Below are 20,611 nucleotides of genomic sequence, written 5' to 3' on the forward strand. Positions count from 1 at the left end.
TCCGAGTACTAATTTACATACTTATTACGAATGATCTAAGTATGAAACAATTAAACTTTTATTGTGTATTTCGCTGTTGCTTCAAGCTAGGACTAGGATGAGATAGAGTTCATACTTTATTACTGTACAATAGAGCGATTAAAATCGTAGTACCTAGTGGATGATCTATCCTCCCAGTAGGATGACGTCCAATCTATCAATAAGCAACGCAATGCGTAAGCGATATGCCAAGGGGATGCCTAAAATAACGAACATTTAGTATCCCTTGCTACGTAATCGATTGTAAAGGTGCGTACCATAGTAATCGTGTTTATTCGGCGCAACGTTTGAGTCAATCCTTCGGAGGCCTCAATTGTATTACGTCCATTGCCTTTATCGTTTAACGTTAAATTTAGTCTGTTACTAATTATTGTTAATTGTGTAGAACCGTCCACGGCTGGCTTGGTTATAGAAAATATAAAAGAGATGGAATTTGTTGTACGGCGCTTGTGAGATAACATCAGTTTTTTTTAGTTGCGATGGCTTCACGGTTATTTTAAAACTTTTAATGTAACTTTTATGTAGTTTTACCTCGTTATCTCTACCGAAACACCAACCGAAGAGAAACTTTTTCAGAGTCCGAAATGCATTTTGGGTGAATTGTATACATATTAGTTTTAATCATTGTAAGATTTCTTTATTCTTTTTGTAAACTTAAATATAAAATAAATTTAAGAAATTTTTTGTTCATATTCACTGGTGCTATAAGCCCAAAATATAAATAACTGGTGAGGTTATTAGAAACATTTAACGAAATTGAGGACAAAAAAGCAAAAAAAAAAAAACAATACGTTGGTATTAAAAGAATAAAACAATTAAGGGGGTTGATCGAATATATGGGTTACGTAATTTTAAGGGTGGGCAAGTGCGACAGCGTTATGGAACGTTGCGGTATAGGATGGTAGTCGCAAAGTATACAAGTAGTGTTATGTAATTTATGGATTTATTTTTGACACCGCCCCGCGAGCGCTAAAATAATCTTTTAATCGAGCTTATCTTAGGTTATGCCAGGCCCACAACGGAGCGGCTAGGTGCGAGGGATGGGACCCAACGTATCCGGACGGACCACTCTCAAAAAATTCGCCCGGAATCGTTCTCGGATGTTCGAGAGCGGCAGGCTGACGCCTTAATGTTATTTCAATTACCTATTAAAAATACTACTGTTTGTTACAATAATTAATAACTTTCTAGTGTTTAAAAGTAATTTTTCTTTATTTTTTCTTATTTGGAATCTTTACATTTATTATATAAAAATACTTGTAAACAACTGGACAACTCGTTCTTTTTAANTTGTATACAAATAATCTGTAATTTTATCCTTTATTTAATTCTTACCTATAGAAATTTCTTACTTTATTTTATTCAAGCTTATGTTACAAATTGGTGAAACTATACTGTACTTCACTAAAATATGTTTAATAGATAATAATGTACTTATATTAATTTAAGAGTAAGGTTTATTTTCTTATTATAAGAACATGTTTCACTTGATAGAGAACAATAAATACTTATGATGACAATTAGAAAAGAATGATCTTCGTTATCCTTTCCAGATCATCCCACATCTTTCTCATAACAGTATTCATTTAATGTAAGAAAATTTAATTATTTAACAAATAATTTTACCTAGTTTATTAATTAAATATAATCAAAAGATAAATCTATCATCTTTCATTTCCCAGAAATTCTTTGAATGATTAAATTTATTTCCCGCTTTAAATTTATAACTTTCGTGGCAGAGTTCCAAAATTATAAACGTAACGCAACACTAAGTCGGGAGAAATGACTTAAAATTATAAACATTTCTTTATTTTCTCTCTCTCATTTTTAAGTTAGTTTGAATTATAAATTTTAATTATCTTTGTCACTGAATTGATAAGTTAAGACAACGCAACACCCGAGCGATTTTCCAAGGGGGTGCCTCGAGGAAGGACTTTTACGTAAAAAATTGGTCTTACAGTAGATGTTAGATACTTTCTAACGATAATGGGCCTCTATTTAGGTGTTAGACACGTGAAAACCCCTGAAAATTCCATGCAACTGGCTCGGGTTTTCAGTGGTTTTATCCACTGCGCCCACCAATAAGCCTGATCTATACGAACTTCGATGTTTTCGTGGAAAAAAAGCTTTCAAATAAGCCGTAATTTTTGATTATTTTTATTATTTGAACGATACTAAAGCTTTATTTAAATGTTAAAGTTAACTTTTTCATATTTTAAAACACTTTATATTATTTCTCTCGTTTAAAAAATACAATAGGTCTATCTTTCAATACTTTTTGGTTTTTCATTATATTGTTACCGCGCTATCGATTAGTTTATTTATAAAAATTGAATTGATCCCTTTTAAAATGCCATTTCTCCAGCCTTTCATTGTCGTTTCTCTATTGACATTGACTCCGAGTGAATAGAAGAATTATCGGAGTTTATATTTCGCGATAGGATTTAGAAATGCCAAAACTTAATTCACAATTTAAAATGGCAAATAAAAATTCGACAAATTCATTTCTAATTATTTTTCTATCCATATTTGCCATCATTTGTATTCTTTCGACGATTAGAATTTATTCTGGATTGACGTAAAATGCTTTAAAACCTCCCAGAATACGAGAAATGTTTTTATGTAGCATAAAATTTCCTACGTAGGCCTATTAGCAAAATTAATATTCTAGTTAATATTGAAATTTCGAAAGAAGTATTATCTCTTAAATCTCCCTGGTTAACATTATTTGTAGACACGTTTTCGTAACAAAAAATACGAGATATTTTATAATTCGTAGTATAAACAAGAAAGAAACTGTACCACAAATGGTTAAAGAAGTATAAAATGTCAATACCGTAAATTAATCTAAGATGGACCATTCGGCGCTGGGGTTCGAGCCCCGTCCAAGCACCGCGCGAAGAAAACCGGAAAACTTTACGCGGTGTTATCTTTACGTATCTAACGCCTAAGTAGGAACCGGCAATTATTTATTGTGACGCGCGCAACGCTCTTGATTTTAGTAGCGTTGCCTCCGTACTTCGTACTTTTCTGTTAACGAGAGTCATCCCGGTCATCCCTCTAACTCTGTTCTGGAGAAAATATTTGAATTGGAATAACGTAACTTCCGGTCTAAACCGGAACTTTGTATATAGTTAATCGGATCCTTCGACCGCTAAGCTTTTCACCTCCGATCTCGATTTTCGTCTATCGAACTTCATTCTCGAGATGGAGGAAGGACGGTAGAAAATCACGGGTCTGCCATTTAAAAATTGTAGCCTAATTGCTATAAATCTACGATATTAATAATAAAAGAAATTACGTTAATCAACGAACGTTACTTCATTTATTCAACTTAAATAGACGTTAATTATGTGTGAATATTGATTTCTTTTTATTTAACTTCCAATTCTGCGCGCTTTACGCGGTAATCGTGCCGTAACCTTACCTATACTCAATTATTTTCGGATAAAAATTCTGTTTAATCGAGTTTCCGAACAAGTATTAATGGCGAGAAGCATCTAATCCGATATCATTTAAATAATTGTATTCGACTTCGTAACGTTTCCTACAAGTTTATAAGCCGATAAAGAAAGATTTAACGATATCGAATCGATAATTTCCACTTAAAATTTCGAATCCTTTTCCGAGTTATAATCCGTAGTTATATTCTCGCCATGTTAATTACGTTTAATAGTTTATTTCGCTAAGTTAAGACGTTGGTAAAGAAATTTATACCAGGCATTTTCGTTCTTTACCAATTATTCTGACGCGCGGGCTCGATTTTATCGCGTTTAATTGTGTTAAACGCGGCAAAGTTTGGGCGTTTATAAAGACAAACATAAAGGGACACGCGCCATTTTAGAAGTCGTGTCTACCAGCGATCGTTAAATTAATATCTTCGTACACCTGCCCGAAGCAAAGTCGTTTGTTTCTGTTCCCAGGAAAGACTAAACACATAAACAGCTGAATGTTCTCATGTATCTTTATACATTATTGACCGTAGGGGTGTGTGCGTTTTTTTCCAATTTTACATCCTCCTTTACTTAAAGGAAGAACGAAACGTTGATGAATTCATCCAAATTATCGCTAGATAATGGCTTCTGTACGAACTTCTTAATTATTTTAACTAATTTCCGATAATATCTCGAATTTCTTCTCGATGACGAGTTTCGTTTTCGTATTATGAAATGTTTATCGAATTATTACTCATTTCGCAAATTTGCTTTTCCCACTGCTGGAGGGTCGGTGAGTTACTTTTTATATATAAAACATTTTAATTCGGTTAATTTATAGAAATGACAAATTTTAGCCGTGGTTTTCGAGGAAAGACAGCTGTTTTCCGGCGACATTTTACGAAATATTCATAACACGATGAAGGGCGAGCCTCCCGCTTGTTACCAACCGAAAAGTCCAGCGCCGAGTAGACTTTCTTATAGAAAAAAAGCGGGTAAATATAAATAATGCCGTATAAAATAATACTTTGAATGGCGATTTATTAAGCAATTTTTATTTTTAGTTTTAAAATGGACCAAGAGAAATACGGTGGGTGTAGTTTCTATCTTTAATAATAAGAAGAATCCGGATATCGAAGACGTAATTCAAAGTCTGGAAAAATATAATATTTCGTATATAAATGCGACAAATAATTGCAGAAAACCTTGTGGTGAAAATGGTAATAATATAAAATCCAAATTAAACGATTTTAAAGCGATTATTAACGATCTATTTGGTCAATATATTATGCATAAAACAATTGTACTCCGTGGATACGCTTCCGGTAAGATTTTAATGAAATCAATTATAAAATTAGACCTATTAAATGTAATAATAATAAAATTTAGTGAACGTTAAACATTCGAAAGACAGTTCTTAGATTTATGAATAAGAATTAACTCTTTTTACGTGTCGACTAATTGAAAATGACATCAAAGAATTATTCTTATCTAAAGTTTTAACTGGTTCCGTCCCGTGGGCACTAAGAGGACCCTTTTTTAGTACGGAGACAGCCAGGGCCCGGATTCCTTACCTTTGTAAATAAATTTAGAAGCGATTAAATAAGTACAGGAAAAAGATTTGAATGTGACAAACGCACTTATATACTGTACAGTATATACAATATCTAAGAGTTTACTCTTTATCCACAGCGCTAGTGACTAAATCCACGGTGGTTCAGAGGTGAATGTACATTTACACATTCTAACTCGTCTTCCTCTATTATGGATTCTAGCGGGTTACTGTTTTTTATTTTTATTTTTTTCATATCCATCGAAGGTTCGGCCAGGTTCACAATAGGGGCGATAGGACGATGAGGAACGGAGCGATATATCCGAAAATTTTCTGGAATATTTCGGCCGGAATTCGATCCCGAGACCTTATAACAGAGTTATAGGTATTCTGGGTATTAGGGAATTAGGTCGACAAAATTAAATAGGTAATAGAGTGAGTCAATATAAGCAATTTTAGTCCTAAGAGCTGGGGTGGCTACAGCTCTCCTCGCAAGATATTGGCTCCCAAACTTTTGGTAGTAGTTGATGCCATGCGATACACGAATATTATGCAGGGAAGCCTGACATTATTAGCATTTATTTTATGTCTGCTTAGAGTGTTATTAATTCGCACTACTCTAAATGCCAACCTCCGGGCTGGATAATCTGCAGGACTTAGCCTCGCACAGTTTGACGATAAAAGGAGTGTACCAACTGTTCGTGTAGCACAATCCAGACGTTAACATTTGTTCCGACAACGCATAATTTGTCACAACTCTCGTGTTTGTTGAGGGCTGTTTCTCCACACGTCGAATCACTAGTTCTTCCGAGTCGTTAGTTCTTATCGACCGTGGTCGTAACTGTCCATCTGATCTTTAAAAAAAACAAACATTTTCTCGTAATTGATTATGAATTGAATGGTGGGGATATTTGGAGCTAGGATACGTTCGCAATACAGTCATTGCGCTAATCGTCCTACGCATTTATCTTCTCTGTAAATAAGATGCGGATCAGCTAATTTCTCCATTATGTCTGATAAATGTTCGCTTAGTTAACATAATTTAAAAACCCACTAAACACTGGTAGTTGGTGGCGGGTTCGCGTCTTATACCAACGGGTAACACCTAAATAGGGGCCACTTTCCCGTAAAAGTCCTCCCCGAAGGCATCCCACTGGTAGATCGCCCACGTGTCGCGTTGCCTTATCCCACCGAACTAACAAAGTAATTAAATATCATACCAGTCATATTTTCTTCGCGAGTGGACGGTAATGTGTTGAGCAAATGCAAATTGGAATGCCAACATTCTAAAAGAAAGAGGTTAAAGTAATTTTTTTCGGCCAAGTGAAAATTTTTGACTTTAAATTTAATATTAAATTTAAATATTATATTAATTAATTTCTGCCAGCGTAAGTAAATTTAAAACTTGGAAACTTAAGAAGCTTATTACTGTAACTTTATTTATTTAGAAGAGAGTCCAATATCAATGTTGCTAGGAAATACAGGATATCCTCTGCTTCAGATTCATCTACACAATGATACCAAGAACCAAACGTATCACCTGTACAACACGTTAAAGAGATTTTTTGCTATGTGGAACATGCCGGACACTAACGACGACGGAAGACTAATGATTTTATTAGCTCCCAGTAAAGCCGTTAAAGATACTATACTTATGGTACGATTATAGACGAATTCCAGATGAAAATGGATTAAAATTGCGGGAAAATTTACTTTTTACAAATTATTAATAGCTGATAGAAGAAAGGATGCACGGAACTAGAGCTAAGCTTCTAATATTGGACGATCCAAATAATTGGGATGACGTATTCTCCGTTTCTGCCGCTTACATCGTAGACATCATTGTAGTGACCGAAACGGCGCTTAATCCGGAATACTTCCCTTTATCCGTTCAGGTAAAATAACATTTTATTTTATATCTTACGTATTTCAAACTCGATATTACGCTTGTTTTTTGAATTATCTCTTAGCTAAGTACAAAAGTAGCGTCGAGAGAATCGAATTTTAAGTGTTACAAGAAAGATGATAAAAGCGCCTTGAAAAAATTTGGTAATCATCTCTTAAAAAGGATAGCGGTGAGATTTTTATTTTAGATTTTATATCCTAATGCTTATCCTATTCTTATATCCTATCTTAAATACTATATCTTAATAATAACGCTTCAATAAATCAGTAAACGTGCCTATGTTCTGTTTTATGATAGAATAATCTACCGACTTGCTGTATACAAAATGAAAAACTTTATTATTTATGGCGAGGTTACCCTTCCGATAATGGCACCGTCGTCCTTCAACCCATAGCCACTTGGTCTAAGAATTTTGGGATATCCACTATCGACGTTATACGTCAGAGAGAATCGCCCGTTTTAAGGATTGCGATTAAAGAGGTTAATTGTATCTTTCCAGTTAATAGGCCTACGTGAAAAAATTATCTTCTAAATAAATATAAGTTATATATTGTTACGTCTTTCAGTATCAACCTTTGATCAAACTACATAAAGAAAACAATACGTTATATCTCGAAAATTCCATGTGCAAAGCGGTATTGGATTACATATCGAGAAGGATGAATATGAAGTATTTTCGTGAAAATTTCTTAATTTCGTCAAAGTGTATCAAATTATTCCGACGCCTTTATTCTTATATTTTCAGATACGAGTTACTGTACATAGAAGGAGACTGGGGAACTAAAGAGAATGGAAGCTGGACGGGAGCCATTAAAATGGTCTTGGATGGGGTATGTCTTTTCTATTAACAACAATTTCTAGCCCAACGGTCGCGAGTTCCGCGCCTCACCAATTTTTCAGGTTTTCTTCACGCGTCTAACACATAAATAGGAGTAGTTTCTCGTAGAAAGTGCTCTCGAGAGACCTCCTAGCAGATGACCCGTGTGTCGCGTTATCTTATTCCATCAATTCTATCAAAATAATAATAATTATTATGTTTTAGTACAAAAATACTACAATATTTAATACATTTTTAAAAATCTAGGATGCCGACATCATACCGTTTTTAGCATTGACCGCTAGAAGAAATGACGTCATAGATTTTACTCATCCTCTATTAATCATACAAAATGGTATTTTAGTGAGAAAACCTCGAGAACCTTCTAGAGCCTTTCTTTTTCTTCGACCCTTCAATAAAAATGCGAGTACTGTTTTATTTTAATTTAGAGATTCACATCAGTAAATGAACTCTTATGAATTTACTTTTTAATTTCAGGTGTGGATAGGAATAATTGTTTGTCTTCCAGTTGTCAGTTTTGTATTTTACGTCGTTAATCGATACAGCGCGTATATTTATGGAAAATCATCCCGTTGTAAAATCGGTTTGAGTAGTTTCGGGAATTGCTTTTGGTACGTCTTTGGAGCTACCTTGCAACAAGGTAATCAAATAGTAAATAATAAAATTGCGTATAAATATTTTTGAGTTATTTTGCCATTGTTGCATTAAATATATATATAATAATGTTAATGTATTATAATACTATAAATAATACATTAGCGTGTAGCTGAAAGCATTTGAGACAATTAATGAATAGTGTGTTTATAGCATGAATAATACATTATCGATGCAATAGTGTGATACTTAATGAGACGTTTAGTGATTCACATTATAAGTATCAAATAAAAGTAAAGTGTAAAGTTGTTTTTATTTATAATTTTCGTTATTGGGCTGTAGACCTATAAATTTCCACTGTGTATCCTTTCTTGACCTCGAGAACGGCGTTAGACGGACGAAAGCCGAGACCAAATTTGGAAATTTTGAGGGCAGGACGCCCCGATTAACTATATATAAACTGTAAATTGTAATGGATCGGCTCTAATAGCGCCGACGAGGAGCCCCGAGGTCCTAAGCGCTACTCTTCATCTTTCCTATCCCCGTACTTCCCAAACTCTTCACCTCCTAGACTACTTTTCTTCTCCCCGTTTTCTACTGTGGGTAAAGTCATCATAGGCCGATAGCTCCTCTACCTTTAAACTAAAAGTATCTGTGAATTTATATATGTACGATTTTGCATCGCCAGCGATATTGTTATCACCAAGTTGGTGATAATAATATCGCTTACAATGCCAAGGCACATTCGAGAAGGAGAAAAGATACGCGTGAGTTTCTTTAATTTAATGTATGTGTGTAAATATTTTTATGTTTATTTAGAAACAAAAAAATACGTACAAATCTATTCCCGATATCTCCTAATGATGATACCTGTATATGCACTACCTTTGCATTATGCTTACGGTACAGACGTTTAAGAATCTTCCAGGAAAGCCACTTCACCAGTCTATATTGATTTTGAACGTTAATCGTCGTTCGCCTCATCCTCAATGCTAGCAAATTTATTCATATATTATTACATATTAATATTATTGTATATGCGTATTTAATTCGGCTAAGAAAGATTTTACGAAGGGAACAGCAACTGTTGATAAAATCAATAAACGTTAGTCTTTAAGGCAGATCCACCTTCGTAACAATTATCAAATAAAAACGAGGCATTACATTTTTGAGTCCGCGACTAATTTTGTTACGTTGTAATTTTTATTTACCTTTATTCTTACGCTAAACCGATGATAATTAATCGAAACGAGCAATTATCTTATTGCGAGATCGTCGTAATGCCGGGCTGCAATTTATTTAATTTAAAATATACGCTCTCCAACTCAAGTTAGTAGCGTCTTGCCCCGTACATCATACTTTTCCCCTTAACAATAGTCGTGCCTGTCATCTATCTAACTCCATCCAGGAGAAAATTTTTGAAATAACGTAACTTCCGGTCCAAACTCGAAATTCTTGCCTAGTTAATCGAGGCTTCTTCTCCTAATATTTTATATCTGGTTTCGACTTTTATCTATCTAACGCCGTTCTCGAGATTAATGACGGACGGACGAAAGTGGGATTTATAGGTCTACAAATTTTTCAAATTGCATCCCGATGACTGGAAAAATATTAGACTAGAAAATATTTTTAATTAAAAATCACAACATTTAACATTTTTATCATATTTTAAATTTACAGATTTCGGGTAATAAGTAACATAAAAAATTATCTTATAATATCTTTTGTTTAAAGATATAGGCTAAATGATTATATATTTTACCCGCATCGAATGCCAACCAGTAGTCGAGTGGATAAAAAAAATCCGAACACTCGTCGCGGGTTTGCTCCTAGACCACGTGGAACTTTTCGGTTTCCTTCGCGTATCTAACACCTAAATAGGGGTGAGTTTCCCGTAAAAGTCATCCGCCAGACACCTTCTCTTTGGTGGATCTGTCGCGCGTTGCCTTAATCATCGATACAATCGTTGTCTAGGGCCTCTATCTCTAGCAATGGCGAATTCTCTATTAACGTTATCCAGATTATTTTTGTTATTACTAAATCTGAATTTTCTTACCAAGTGGTCGGATGAATTTTCGGACGTACGACATTTTAATGAAAAATTTCTACATTGAAATTTGCCAAATTAACTTAATTTATCGAGTAAAATTTACGCGTTGTAAATATAAATTGTATATTTGTTAGGAGGAATTTACACACCGGATTCTATTTCTGGAAGAATGATCGCCGGTACGTGGTGGTTAGCCATGGTAGTAATTTTTTCCACCTACAGCGGTAATCTCATCGCATTCTTGACCTTCCCCGAAGCAAAATGGATCGTCGAGAATATCAAAGATATCATTAACGCGCCACATTTAAAGATATATATCGGAAAATCTGCTCCTATTATCGAAGAAATGGAAGTAAGATACCTTAAAACGTTTCCATTTAATTTATCATACGAATATTTAACCAGTTATTTTTATAGACGTCGACCACCCATGTGATGAACCAACTCCACAAACAATATTCGATCCGAGGCCAAGGAGTACGGATGAATTCGTACATCAAAAAGGAACTCGAAGCCGGAAGAGCCGTTTATATGGACGATATCTATCATCTGTTAGGAATCATCAATAAAGATTTCAATCGGCACGGCCGCTGCCGATTTTCCATACCTCATTACAGATACTACCAATTAGAAATGTCTATGGGCTTAAGAAGAGGAAGTCCGTACTTTCGCTCGTTTAATCAAATGTACGTAGATCGGCTCGATGTTTATCTCGAAAAATCTATACGTTTTACGCCTGCCAATATTTAATTTTTCGTTGCAGAATTAAAGAATTATGGGAGACCGGCATGTTGTCTCACTGGCATAAAAAATATAGTTGGATCGAACAGAAATGCGAAGTGACAGACACCACTCTGAAGGGAGGAGGTAGAAACGTCGAGCTGAAAGATTTGCAAGGGGCTTTCTACCTATTGTGTTTAGGTTTAGCCACGTCAGTCTTAACAATTATCATCGAGCAGGTTAGCCGAGTAATCGATAAATTCAAACTTGGGAAAAAATTGAGAAAAATGAAGTAAAATCTCGTAACTGATTTTTACGTAATTTCGCACCAAACAGTACTTATTCCAATGATTCTGCCGTTTATTTCGATGCGTTATTACCGTTCTTACTTTACCACACAAAACGGAAGAATTACCTAACGATTACGCGTTGTAATTAGGTACGAGTTAGAGATTTCTATTGGTTAACGCGGCATTGGGTAATTGGAAGATTTGTAATTGTTATAGTTAAGCCACCCGTCACTAGATGGCGATAGGGTGTTTTTATATATAAAAGCTGGGTGGAAGTGCGAGGTGAAATGGTGGCAAAATGTCCTGTTTCGGAGAAGATTCTATTAAAGTTTCTAGTAAGTAAATAGCTTATTATATTGTATGCGAGTGGGTATAAAAAAGCGAAATTATTGAGATAAACCATTGTTTTCTGCTTACGATACTAGAAAAACGCGATTGATAATTTGCCCGGTCCAGACGCATATGCGAGAGATCTTGGCTTAACACCTTAAATTCTCTTAAAATACGCATTTAAAAATAATAATAATAAACGCTAGTTATTATTGTTAATAAAATAATAAGTGCCACACCTTATATAATCGTTAAAACCATGTGTTAGAACCGTAGACACTAACATAAACACCAACTGTTACTATGGTAACCACGTATATGGCCCTATCGATTATAAAATACCTTACATTAAAAATTTCGGATAAATTAATTTTTATAAAAATTAATTATTATAGTCTATATATAATAATATAAGAAACTATTGCGTATTAAGATTTTTAGCTGTGTTATTACGGAATGTTGGGGGATTTATTCTCTTTCCCGTTTATTCTACTAAAAAAATTACATCGGAATTGCCGTAATATATTTAATTAATTAATTATCTGCAAATTTGTATGACTAAAATCATACAAACTAGTAGTCGTGGCCGTAGAGGGTATCGGGGCCCTATAACAAATTTAAAATTATTATACGGTATTAAAGCGAAGGAAATAAACGAAAAAACATGGCGCCGGACCCCTACTCGCTCGGACTTTGAACAATTTGCCCCTTTCGTTTCCTCCTCCTCCGGGTGTCCCGGTGGTAGCGGAGTTTTATTTATGTATTTCGCGGATAATTTCTCTTAAACTTTATATATTTATCTTAGAAAGGAATTTTCAAAACAAGATGCATCCTTAATTTCTATTATTTTTCTATATTTACAACAATAACGTTAGGTTTGAATGGTCGACGTATTCGCAAATTGTAAAAGTGAAGTCGTAACGCATTTAAAAATACCGTATTTTTGATCTTAAGGATTGTATTTAAAATTAAATCGAATCTTTAATTAATTATAAAGCAATATTTTACAAATAGTTTGATGCCTCTTTCGTTACTTTAGCGCATTCGTCGTCTTACATTATTTTGTATACGAGACATTAAAAACTTTCTTTTACTGCCAGAAATTAACAAAAAAAAATGTCATCTTTATCGATAAACTAAGAATTATATGAATAAATATGGAAGAAGATGCATTATATAAAAGGTTTACAGGAAATACTAACGATTTACGTAGCAAATATAGGCCTACTAATATTATATTAAATCAAATTTTATTTGGCTTCAAATGTAATAAATTTATTAATATAGATTTTATTCATCGACTGCGGTTGATATTTGTCGTAGGCTAAAATTTTATGCGGGGTTTGTTATTGCTTCATTAAATGTCAGGCAACGGCCGACACCGACTATCTAATTTCGTGTAATAAAACAATAAACATTTATCAAAATGCAACTTCGGATACAGGTTTTTTTATTGTTAAAATTATTATAATTTTAATCTTTGTAAGTTTTTTAAAAAACTGTAAAAAATAATTATTATAAGACACTGTACAATTTTCTCGGTTAGATCATTCATTTTGCTATATCTTATCAATTAGTCCGTGTAGTGATTTAGACGAATCTGACACAAGTCGAGTGTAATCCTATTAGTAACATCTGCAATTAAGTCTAAAAACAACGTTTTTATTTAAAAGTATTAAATATAATCTTTACATTTTTTCTAATTTCTCCTTCATTCGAATTTTCATTTCATTTCTCGGAAAGATTATTTTTAAATGAATAAGAAATTTCGAATTTTCCATTTATATAAATGCCTCTCCAACGATTCCAACGACTATTTTAATGTCTTCGATTTTCTCTTAACTCGTCAAATTTCTTAGACCAACGCCATTGATTATAATCGAGGTTTATGGCTATTTTTATTCGGTTTTATTAAATTTACTTAATGTATATATAGTGTAAAATATTCTGCAAATTATTATCGTAAAAGTGATGGAGACCTTACCCTCTCGACCACGGGATTTGTGATAAAAAGACTCAAAAATTAAATAAAAATTTATTAATGTAATTATTTGGCTCCGAACTTCGCTTCCACCCTGGAGAATTTTTTGCGGATGACCGCGGTGGACGGATAAATTTCGCTTATCGACTGGATGACTGTTTAATAAAATGAGGATGACCGACACTGAGCTTACATTATCTTTTAGTTTTAACTATTGATCAATAAACGTTTAGCAATTTTTTCACCTTTGTAAAGGTGAAAAAATTGTTAAATGCCGATTTGGCTAAGGTGTAAAGCTTTCGTTTAATTAGTAAGTTAATTCGTTATAAAATACATTACTTATTTGTATGTAACGCATTTTTATCGGATACAGAAATTATTTATTTATTTTTATATAGTTACGTGTTTTTGGCTAATGTTTTTTCCACTTATCGTACCACTTTTGATTAATTTTCATCTTTTAATACCGTATACCGTAAAGTACTGTACGTGATATTAATTTACGGTACGCTCGTTAACTGGGTGTCGCCGTGTCGAATGATACAAAACGGCCAGAGCTCGAACTTTGAGCTTACAGTTCAGAGAACAGAGAAAGAAAGTGAAGAAGATTTAAAGGAAAAGGCGATGGTTCAAACAAACACTCGGAGTCCCCCGCTTAAAAATTGACTCTACGCCACTAGTGGCAAACATTTTATTTATTGTTTTTTCAACAAACTTTTATAAAATCTAAATATTGATAAACTTCATTATCATTGTACGACATAGAGTAGTTGACTTCCGCTAGAGAACTATAAAGAACACTTGCTAATTTATTAAATTTGTGTTATTTTATAAATAAATCTAATGAGGAAAAACAGATATCCGACTTGGTAATTACTAGACGGCGGACATCTAGGCCTTTTAAATCGCGTGGCTTAGGCTTTATAATCAAAAAATAGGTGGTGAAAATTGGCGCAACGAACGATTGACCTTCTTATCGGGACGATGAATTTTTTATTTAATCTATGTATTCCAAACAAAAACGCACGTATTCGGAATGATGCAAAGACAAAAGTAGACGAACAATTATCTTTTCATTTTTTATTGGCTCCGTTTCCCGTAGTTAGCTTCGTAAAATATTACGAGCGCTTTTTCCAAATTTTCAATAGAAAAGTTGCGACGTTCGTCACCGACAATTAATTTATAGGCGGAGAAAAAGCGTTCCGCATCTACCGAAGATAACGGACGGTATTTCGACCTGGGAAGAAGAGGAACTGGGAATTTACTTTCGGTTTTGCTCTTCTTTCCCGCCAAAATATCGGCCGCGACGAACGAGCGCTTTAATCTAAGTCTCTTTCGAAGCACTCTTTGTTTACTTTTTTGCGGCAGTGCCCGGTGCGTGGCCAAGTTTCCGGCTGCTCCGTGGAGGAACTCGATTTGTTCGTATATACGTTTCCCACTACTTTCGAGAGCGGTAATAGTATCCTCGATGAATGTGAAATAATACTCGACGTACGCCCACTTATTCCGAACATAAATGTCATTCGAAATTTTCTTGGCTTTAGTTACGCAAACTTCATCGTCCGCTAAAGTGGCCAGAAGTTTTTCGATATCGAAGAAATGTTCGCCGTAGTAGTTAGAAGAAAACTTTAGCCGTTTATACGCTAAGGGAAATATGGGCATTTGCCTAAAATCCGCTGTCTAGTAACTACGAATTGACCAGGTAATCCGCTGTCTAGTAACTACGAATTGACCAGGTAATCCGCTGTCTAGTAACTACGAATTGANTATTAAATTTAAATATTATATTAATTAATTTCTGCCAGCGTAAGTAAATTTAAAACTTGGAAACTTAAGAAGCTTATTACTGTAACTTTATTTATTTAGAAGAGAGTCCAATATCAATGTTGCTAGGAAATACAGGATATCCTCTGCTTCAGATTCATCTACACAATGATACCAAGAACCAAACGTATCACCTGTACAACACGTTAAAGAGATTTTTTGCTATGTGGAACATGCCGGACACTAACGACGACGGAAGACTAATGATTTTATTAGCTCCCAGTAAAGCCGTTAAAGATACTATACTTATGGTACGATTATAGACGAATTCCAGATGAAAATGGATTAAAATTGCGGGAAAATTTACTTTTTACAAATTATTAATAGCTGATAGAAGAAAGGATGCACGGAACTAGAGCTAAGCTTCTAATATTGGACGATCCAAATAATTGGGATGACGTATTCTCCGTTTCTGCCGCTTACATCGTAGACATCATTGTAGTGACCGAAACGGCGCTTAATCCGGAATACTTCCCTTTATCCGTTCAGGTAAAATAACATTTTATTTTATATCTTACGTATTTCAAACTCGATATTACGCTTGTTTTTTGAATTATCTCTTAGCTAAGTACAAAAGTAGCGTCGAGAGAATCGAATTTTAAGTGTTACAAGAAAGATGATAAAAGCGCCTTGAAAAAATTTGGTAATCATCTCTTAAAAAGGATAGCGGTGAGATTTTTATTTTAGATTTTATATCCTAATGCTTATCCTATTCTTATATCCTATCTTAAATACTATATCTTAATAATAACGCTTCAATAAATCAGTAAACGTGCCTATGTTCTGTTTTATGATAGAATAATCTACCGACTTGCTGTATACAAAATGAAAAACTTTATTATTTATGGCGAGGTTACCCTTCCGATAATGGCACCGTCGTCCTTCAACCCATAGCCACTTGGTCTAAGAATTTTGGGATATCCACTATCGACGTTATACGTCAGAGAGAATCGCCCGTTTTAAGGATTGCGATTAAAGAGGTTAATTGTATCTTTCCAGTTAATAGGCCTACGTGAAAAAATTATCTTCTAAATAAATATAAGTTATGTATTGTTACGTCTTTCAGTATCAACCTTTGATCAAACTACATAAAGAAAACAATACGTTATATCTCGAAAATTCCATGTGCAAAGCGGTATTGGATTACATATCGAGAAGGATGAATATGAAGTATTTTCGTGAAAATTTCTTAATTTCGTCAAAGTGTATCAAATTATTCCGACGCCTTTATTCTTATATTTTCAGATACGAGTTACTGTACATAGAAGGAGACTGGGGAACTAAAGAGAATGGAAGCTGGACGGGAGCCATTAAAATGGTCTTGGATGGGGTATGTCTTTTCTATTAACAACAATTTCTAGCCCAACGGTCGCGAGTTCCGCGCCTCACCAATTTTTCAGGTTTTCTTCACGCGTCTAACACATAAATAGGAGTAGTTTCTCGTAGAAAGTGCTCTCGAGAGACCTCCTAGCAGATGACCCGTGTGTCGCGTTATCTTATTCCATCAATTCTATCAAAATAATAATAATTATTATGTTTTAGTACAAAAATACTACAATATTTAATACATTTTTAAAAATCTAGGATGCCGACATCATACCGTTTTTAGCATTGACCGCTAGAAGAAATGACGTCATAGATTTTACTCATCCTCTATTAATCATACAAAATGGTATTTTAGTGAGAAAACCTCGAGAACCTTCTAGAGCCTTTCTTTTTCTTCGACCCTTCAATAAAAATGCGAGTACTGTTTTATTTTAATTTAGAGATTCACATCAGTAAATGAACTCTTATGAATTTACTTTTTAATTTCAGGTGTGGATAGGAATAATTGTTTGTCTTCCAGTTGTCAGTTTTGTATTTTACGTCGTTAATCGATACAGCGCGTATATTTATGGAAAATCATCCCGTTGTAAAATCGGTTTGAGTAGTTTCGGGAATTGCTTTTGGTACGTCTTTGGAGCTACCTTGCAACAAGGTAATCAAATAGTAAATAATAAAATTGCGTATAAATATTTTTGAGTTATTTTGCCATTGTTGCATTAAATATATATATAATAATGTTAATGTATTATAATACTATAAATAATACATTAGCGTGTAGCTGAAAGCATTTGAGACAATTAATGAATAGTGTGTTTATAGCATGAATAATACATTATCGATGCAATAGTGTGATACTTAATGAGACGTTTAGTGATTCACATTATAAGTATCAAATAAAAGTAAAGTGTAAAGTTGTTTTTATTTATAATTTTCGTTATTGGGCTGTAGACCTATAAATTTCCACTGTGTATCCTTTCTTGACCTCGAGAACGGCGTTAGACGGACGAAAGCCGAGACCAAATTTGGAAATTTTGAGGGCAGGACGCCCCGATTAACTATATATAAACTGTAAATTGTAATGGATCGGCTCTAATAGCGCCGACGAGGAGCCCCGAGGTCCTAAGCGCTACTCTTCATCTTTCCTATCCCCGTACTTCCCAAACTCTTCACCTCCTAGACTACTTTTCTTCTCCCCGTTTTCTACTGTGGGTAAAGTCATCATAGGCCGATAGCTCCTCTACCTTTAAACTAAAAGTATCTGTGAATTTATATATGTACGATTTTGCATCGCCAGCGATATTGTTATCACCAAGTTGGTGATAATAATATCGCTTACAATGCCAAGGCACATTCGAGAAGGAGAAAAGATACGCGTGAGTTTCTTTAATTTAATGTATGTGTGTAAATATTTTTATGTTTATTTAGAAACAAAAAAATACGTACAAATCTATTCCCGATATCTCCTAATGATGATACCTGTATATGCACTACCTTTGCATTATGCTTACGGTACAGACGTTTAAGAATCTTCCAGGAAAGCCACTTCACCAGTCTATATTGATTTTGAACGTTAATCGTCGTTCGCCTCATCCTCAATGCTAGCAAATTTATTCATATATTATTACATATTAATATTATTGTATATGCGTATTTAATTCGGCTAAGAAAGATTTTACGAAGGGAACAGCAACTGTTGATAAAATCAATAAACGTTAGTCTTTAAGGCAGATCCACCTTCGTAACAATTATCAAATAAAAACGAGGCATTACATTTTTGAGTCCGCGACTAATTTTGTTACGTTGTAATTTTTATTTACCTTTATTCTTACGCTAAACCGATGATAATTAATCGAAACGAGCAATTATCTTATTGCGAGATCGTCGTAATGCCGGGCTGCAATTTATTTAATTTAAAATATACGCTCTCCAACTCAAGTTAGTAGCGTCTTGCCCCGTACATCATACTTTTCCCCTTAACAATGTAGTCGTGCCTGTCATCTATCTAACTCCATCCAGGAGAAAATTTTTGAAATAACGTAACTTCCGGTCCAAACTCGAAATTCTTGCCTAGTTAATCCAGGCTTCTTCTCCTAATATTTTATATCTGGTTTCGACTTTTATCTATCTAACGCCGTTCTCGAGATTAATGACGGACGGACGAAAGTGGGATTTATAGGTCTACAAATTTTTCAAATTGCATCCCGATGACTGGAAAAATATTAGACTAGAAAATATTTTTAATTAAAAATCACAACATTTAACATTTTTATCATATTTTAAATTTACACATTTCGGGTAATAAGTAACATAAAAAATTATCTTATAATATCTTTTGTTTAAAGATATAGGCTAAATGATTATATATTTTACCCGCATCGAATGCCAACCAGTAGTCGAGTGGATAAAAAAAATCCGAACACTCGTCGCGGGTTTGCTCCTAGACCACGTGGAACTTTTCGGTTTCCTTCGCGTATCTAACACCTAAATAGGGGTGAGTTTCCCGTAAAAGTCATCCGCCAGACACCTTCTCTTTGGTGGATCTGTCGCGCGTTGCCTTAATCATCGATACAATCGTTGTCTAGGGCCTCTATCTCTAGCAATGGCGAATTCTCTATTAACGTTATCCAGATTATTTTTGTTATTACTAAATCTGAATTTTCTTACCAAGTGGTCGGATGAATTTTCGGACGTACGACATTTTAATGAAAAATTTCTACATTGAAATTTGCCAAATTAACTTAATTTATCGAGTAAAATTTACGCGTTGTAAATATAAATTGTATATTTGTTAGGAGGAATTTACACACCGGATTCTATTTCTGGAAGAATGATCGCCGGTACGTGGTGGTTAGCCATGGTAGTAATTTTTTCCACCTACAGCGGTAATCTCATCGCATTCTTGACCTTCCCCGAAGCAAAATGGATCGTCGAGAATATCAAAGATATCATTAACGCGCCACATTTAAAGATATATATCGGAAAATCTGCTCCTATTATCGAAGAAATGGAAGTAAGATACCTTAAAACGTTTCCATTTAATTTATCATACGAATATTTAACCAGTTATTTTTATAGACGTCGACCACCCATCTGATGAACCAACTCCACAAACAATATTCGATCCGAGGCCAAGGAGTACGGATGAATTCGTACATCAAAAAGGAACTCGAAGCCGGAAGAGCCGTTTATATGGACGATATCTATCATCTGTTAGGAATCATCAATAAAGATTTCAATCGGCACGGCCGCTGCCGATTTTCCATACCTCATTACAGATACTACCAATTAGAAATGTCTATGGGCTTAAGAAGAGGAAGTCCGTACTTTCGCTCGTTTAATCAAATGTACGTAGATCGGCTCGATGTTTATCTCGAAAAATCTATACGTTTTACGCCTGCCAATATTTAATTTTTCGTTGCAGAATTAAAGAATTATGGGAAACCGGCATGTTATCTCACTGGCATAAAAAATATAGTTGGATCGAACAGAAATGCGAAGTGACAGACACCACTCTGAAGGGAGGAGGTAGAAACGTCGAGCTGAAAGATTTGCAAGGGGCTTTCTACCTATTGTGTTTAGGTTTAGCCACGTCAGTCTTAACAATTATCATCGAGCAGGTTAGCCGAGTAATCGATAAATTCAAACTTGGGAAAAAATTGAGAAAAATGAAGTAAAATCTCGTAACTGATTTTTACGTAATTTCGCACCAAACAGTACTTATTCCAAT

General features: G+C 34.4%; 1 protein-coding gene across 1 annotated transcript; it reads left to right on the forward strand.

Annotated features, from left to right (window-relative positions):
• The first annotated feature begins 4,712 nt into the window (after window positions 1-4,712).
• LOC111623808 lies at window positions 4,713-20,594 on the forward strand. Its single transcript, XM_023366509.1, has 24 exons — window positions 4,713-4,798; window positions 6,474-6,682; window positions 6,759-6,920; window positions 6,996-7,100; window positions 7,229-7,411; window positions 7,498-7,601; window positions 7,677-7,761; window positions 8,016-8,171; window positions 8,247-8,409; window positions 10,548-10,765; window positions 10,831-11,099; window positions 11,177-11,372; window positions 15,103-15,187; window positions 15,601-15,809; window positions 15,886-16,047; window positions 16,123-16,227; window positions 16,356-16,538; window positions 16,625-16,728; window positions 16,804-16,888; window positions 17,143-17,298; window positions 17,374-17,536; window positions 19,677-19,894; window positions 19,960-20,228; window positions 20,306-20,594. Exons 1-24 carry the CDS (start codon window positions 4,762-4,764, stop codon window positions 20,556-20,558), a joined length of 3,879 nt encoding a protein of 1,292 aa, XP_023222277.1. The 5' UTR covers window positions 4,713-4,761; the 3' UTR covers window positions 20,559-20,594.
• Window positions 20,595-20,611: the final 17 nt, after the last annotated feature.

Source organism: Centruroides sculpturatus, unplaced genomic scaffold (genome assembly GCF_000671375.1).
Source record: "Centruroides sculpturatus isolate CEXI.00-Female unplaced genomic scaffold, Cexi_2.0 scaffold162, whole genome shotgun sequence".
NCBI lineage: Eukaryota > Metazoa > Arthropoda > Arachnida > Scorpiones > Buthidae > Centruroides > Centruroides sculpturatus.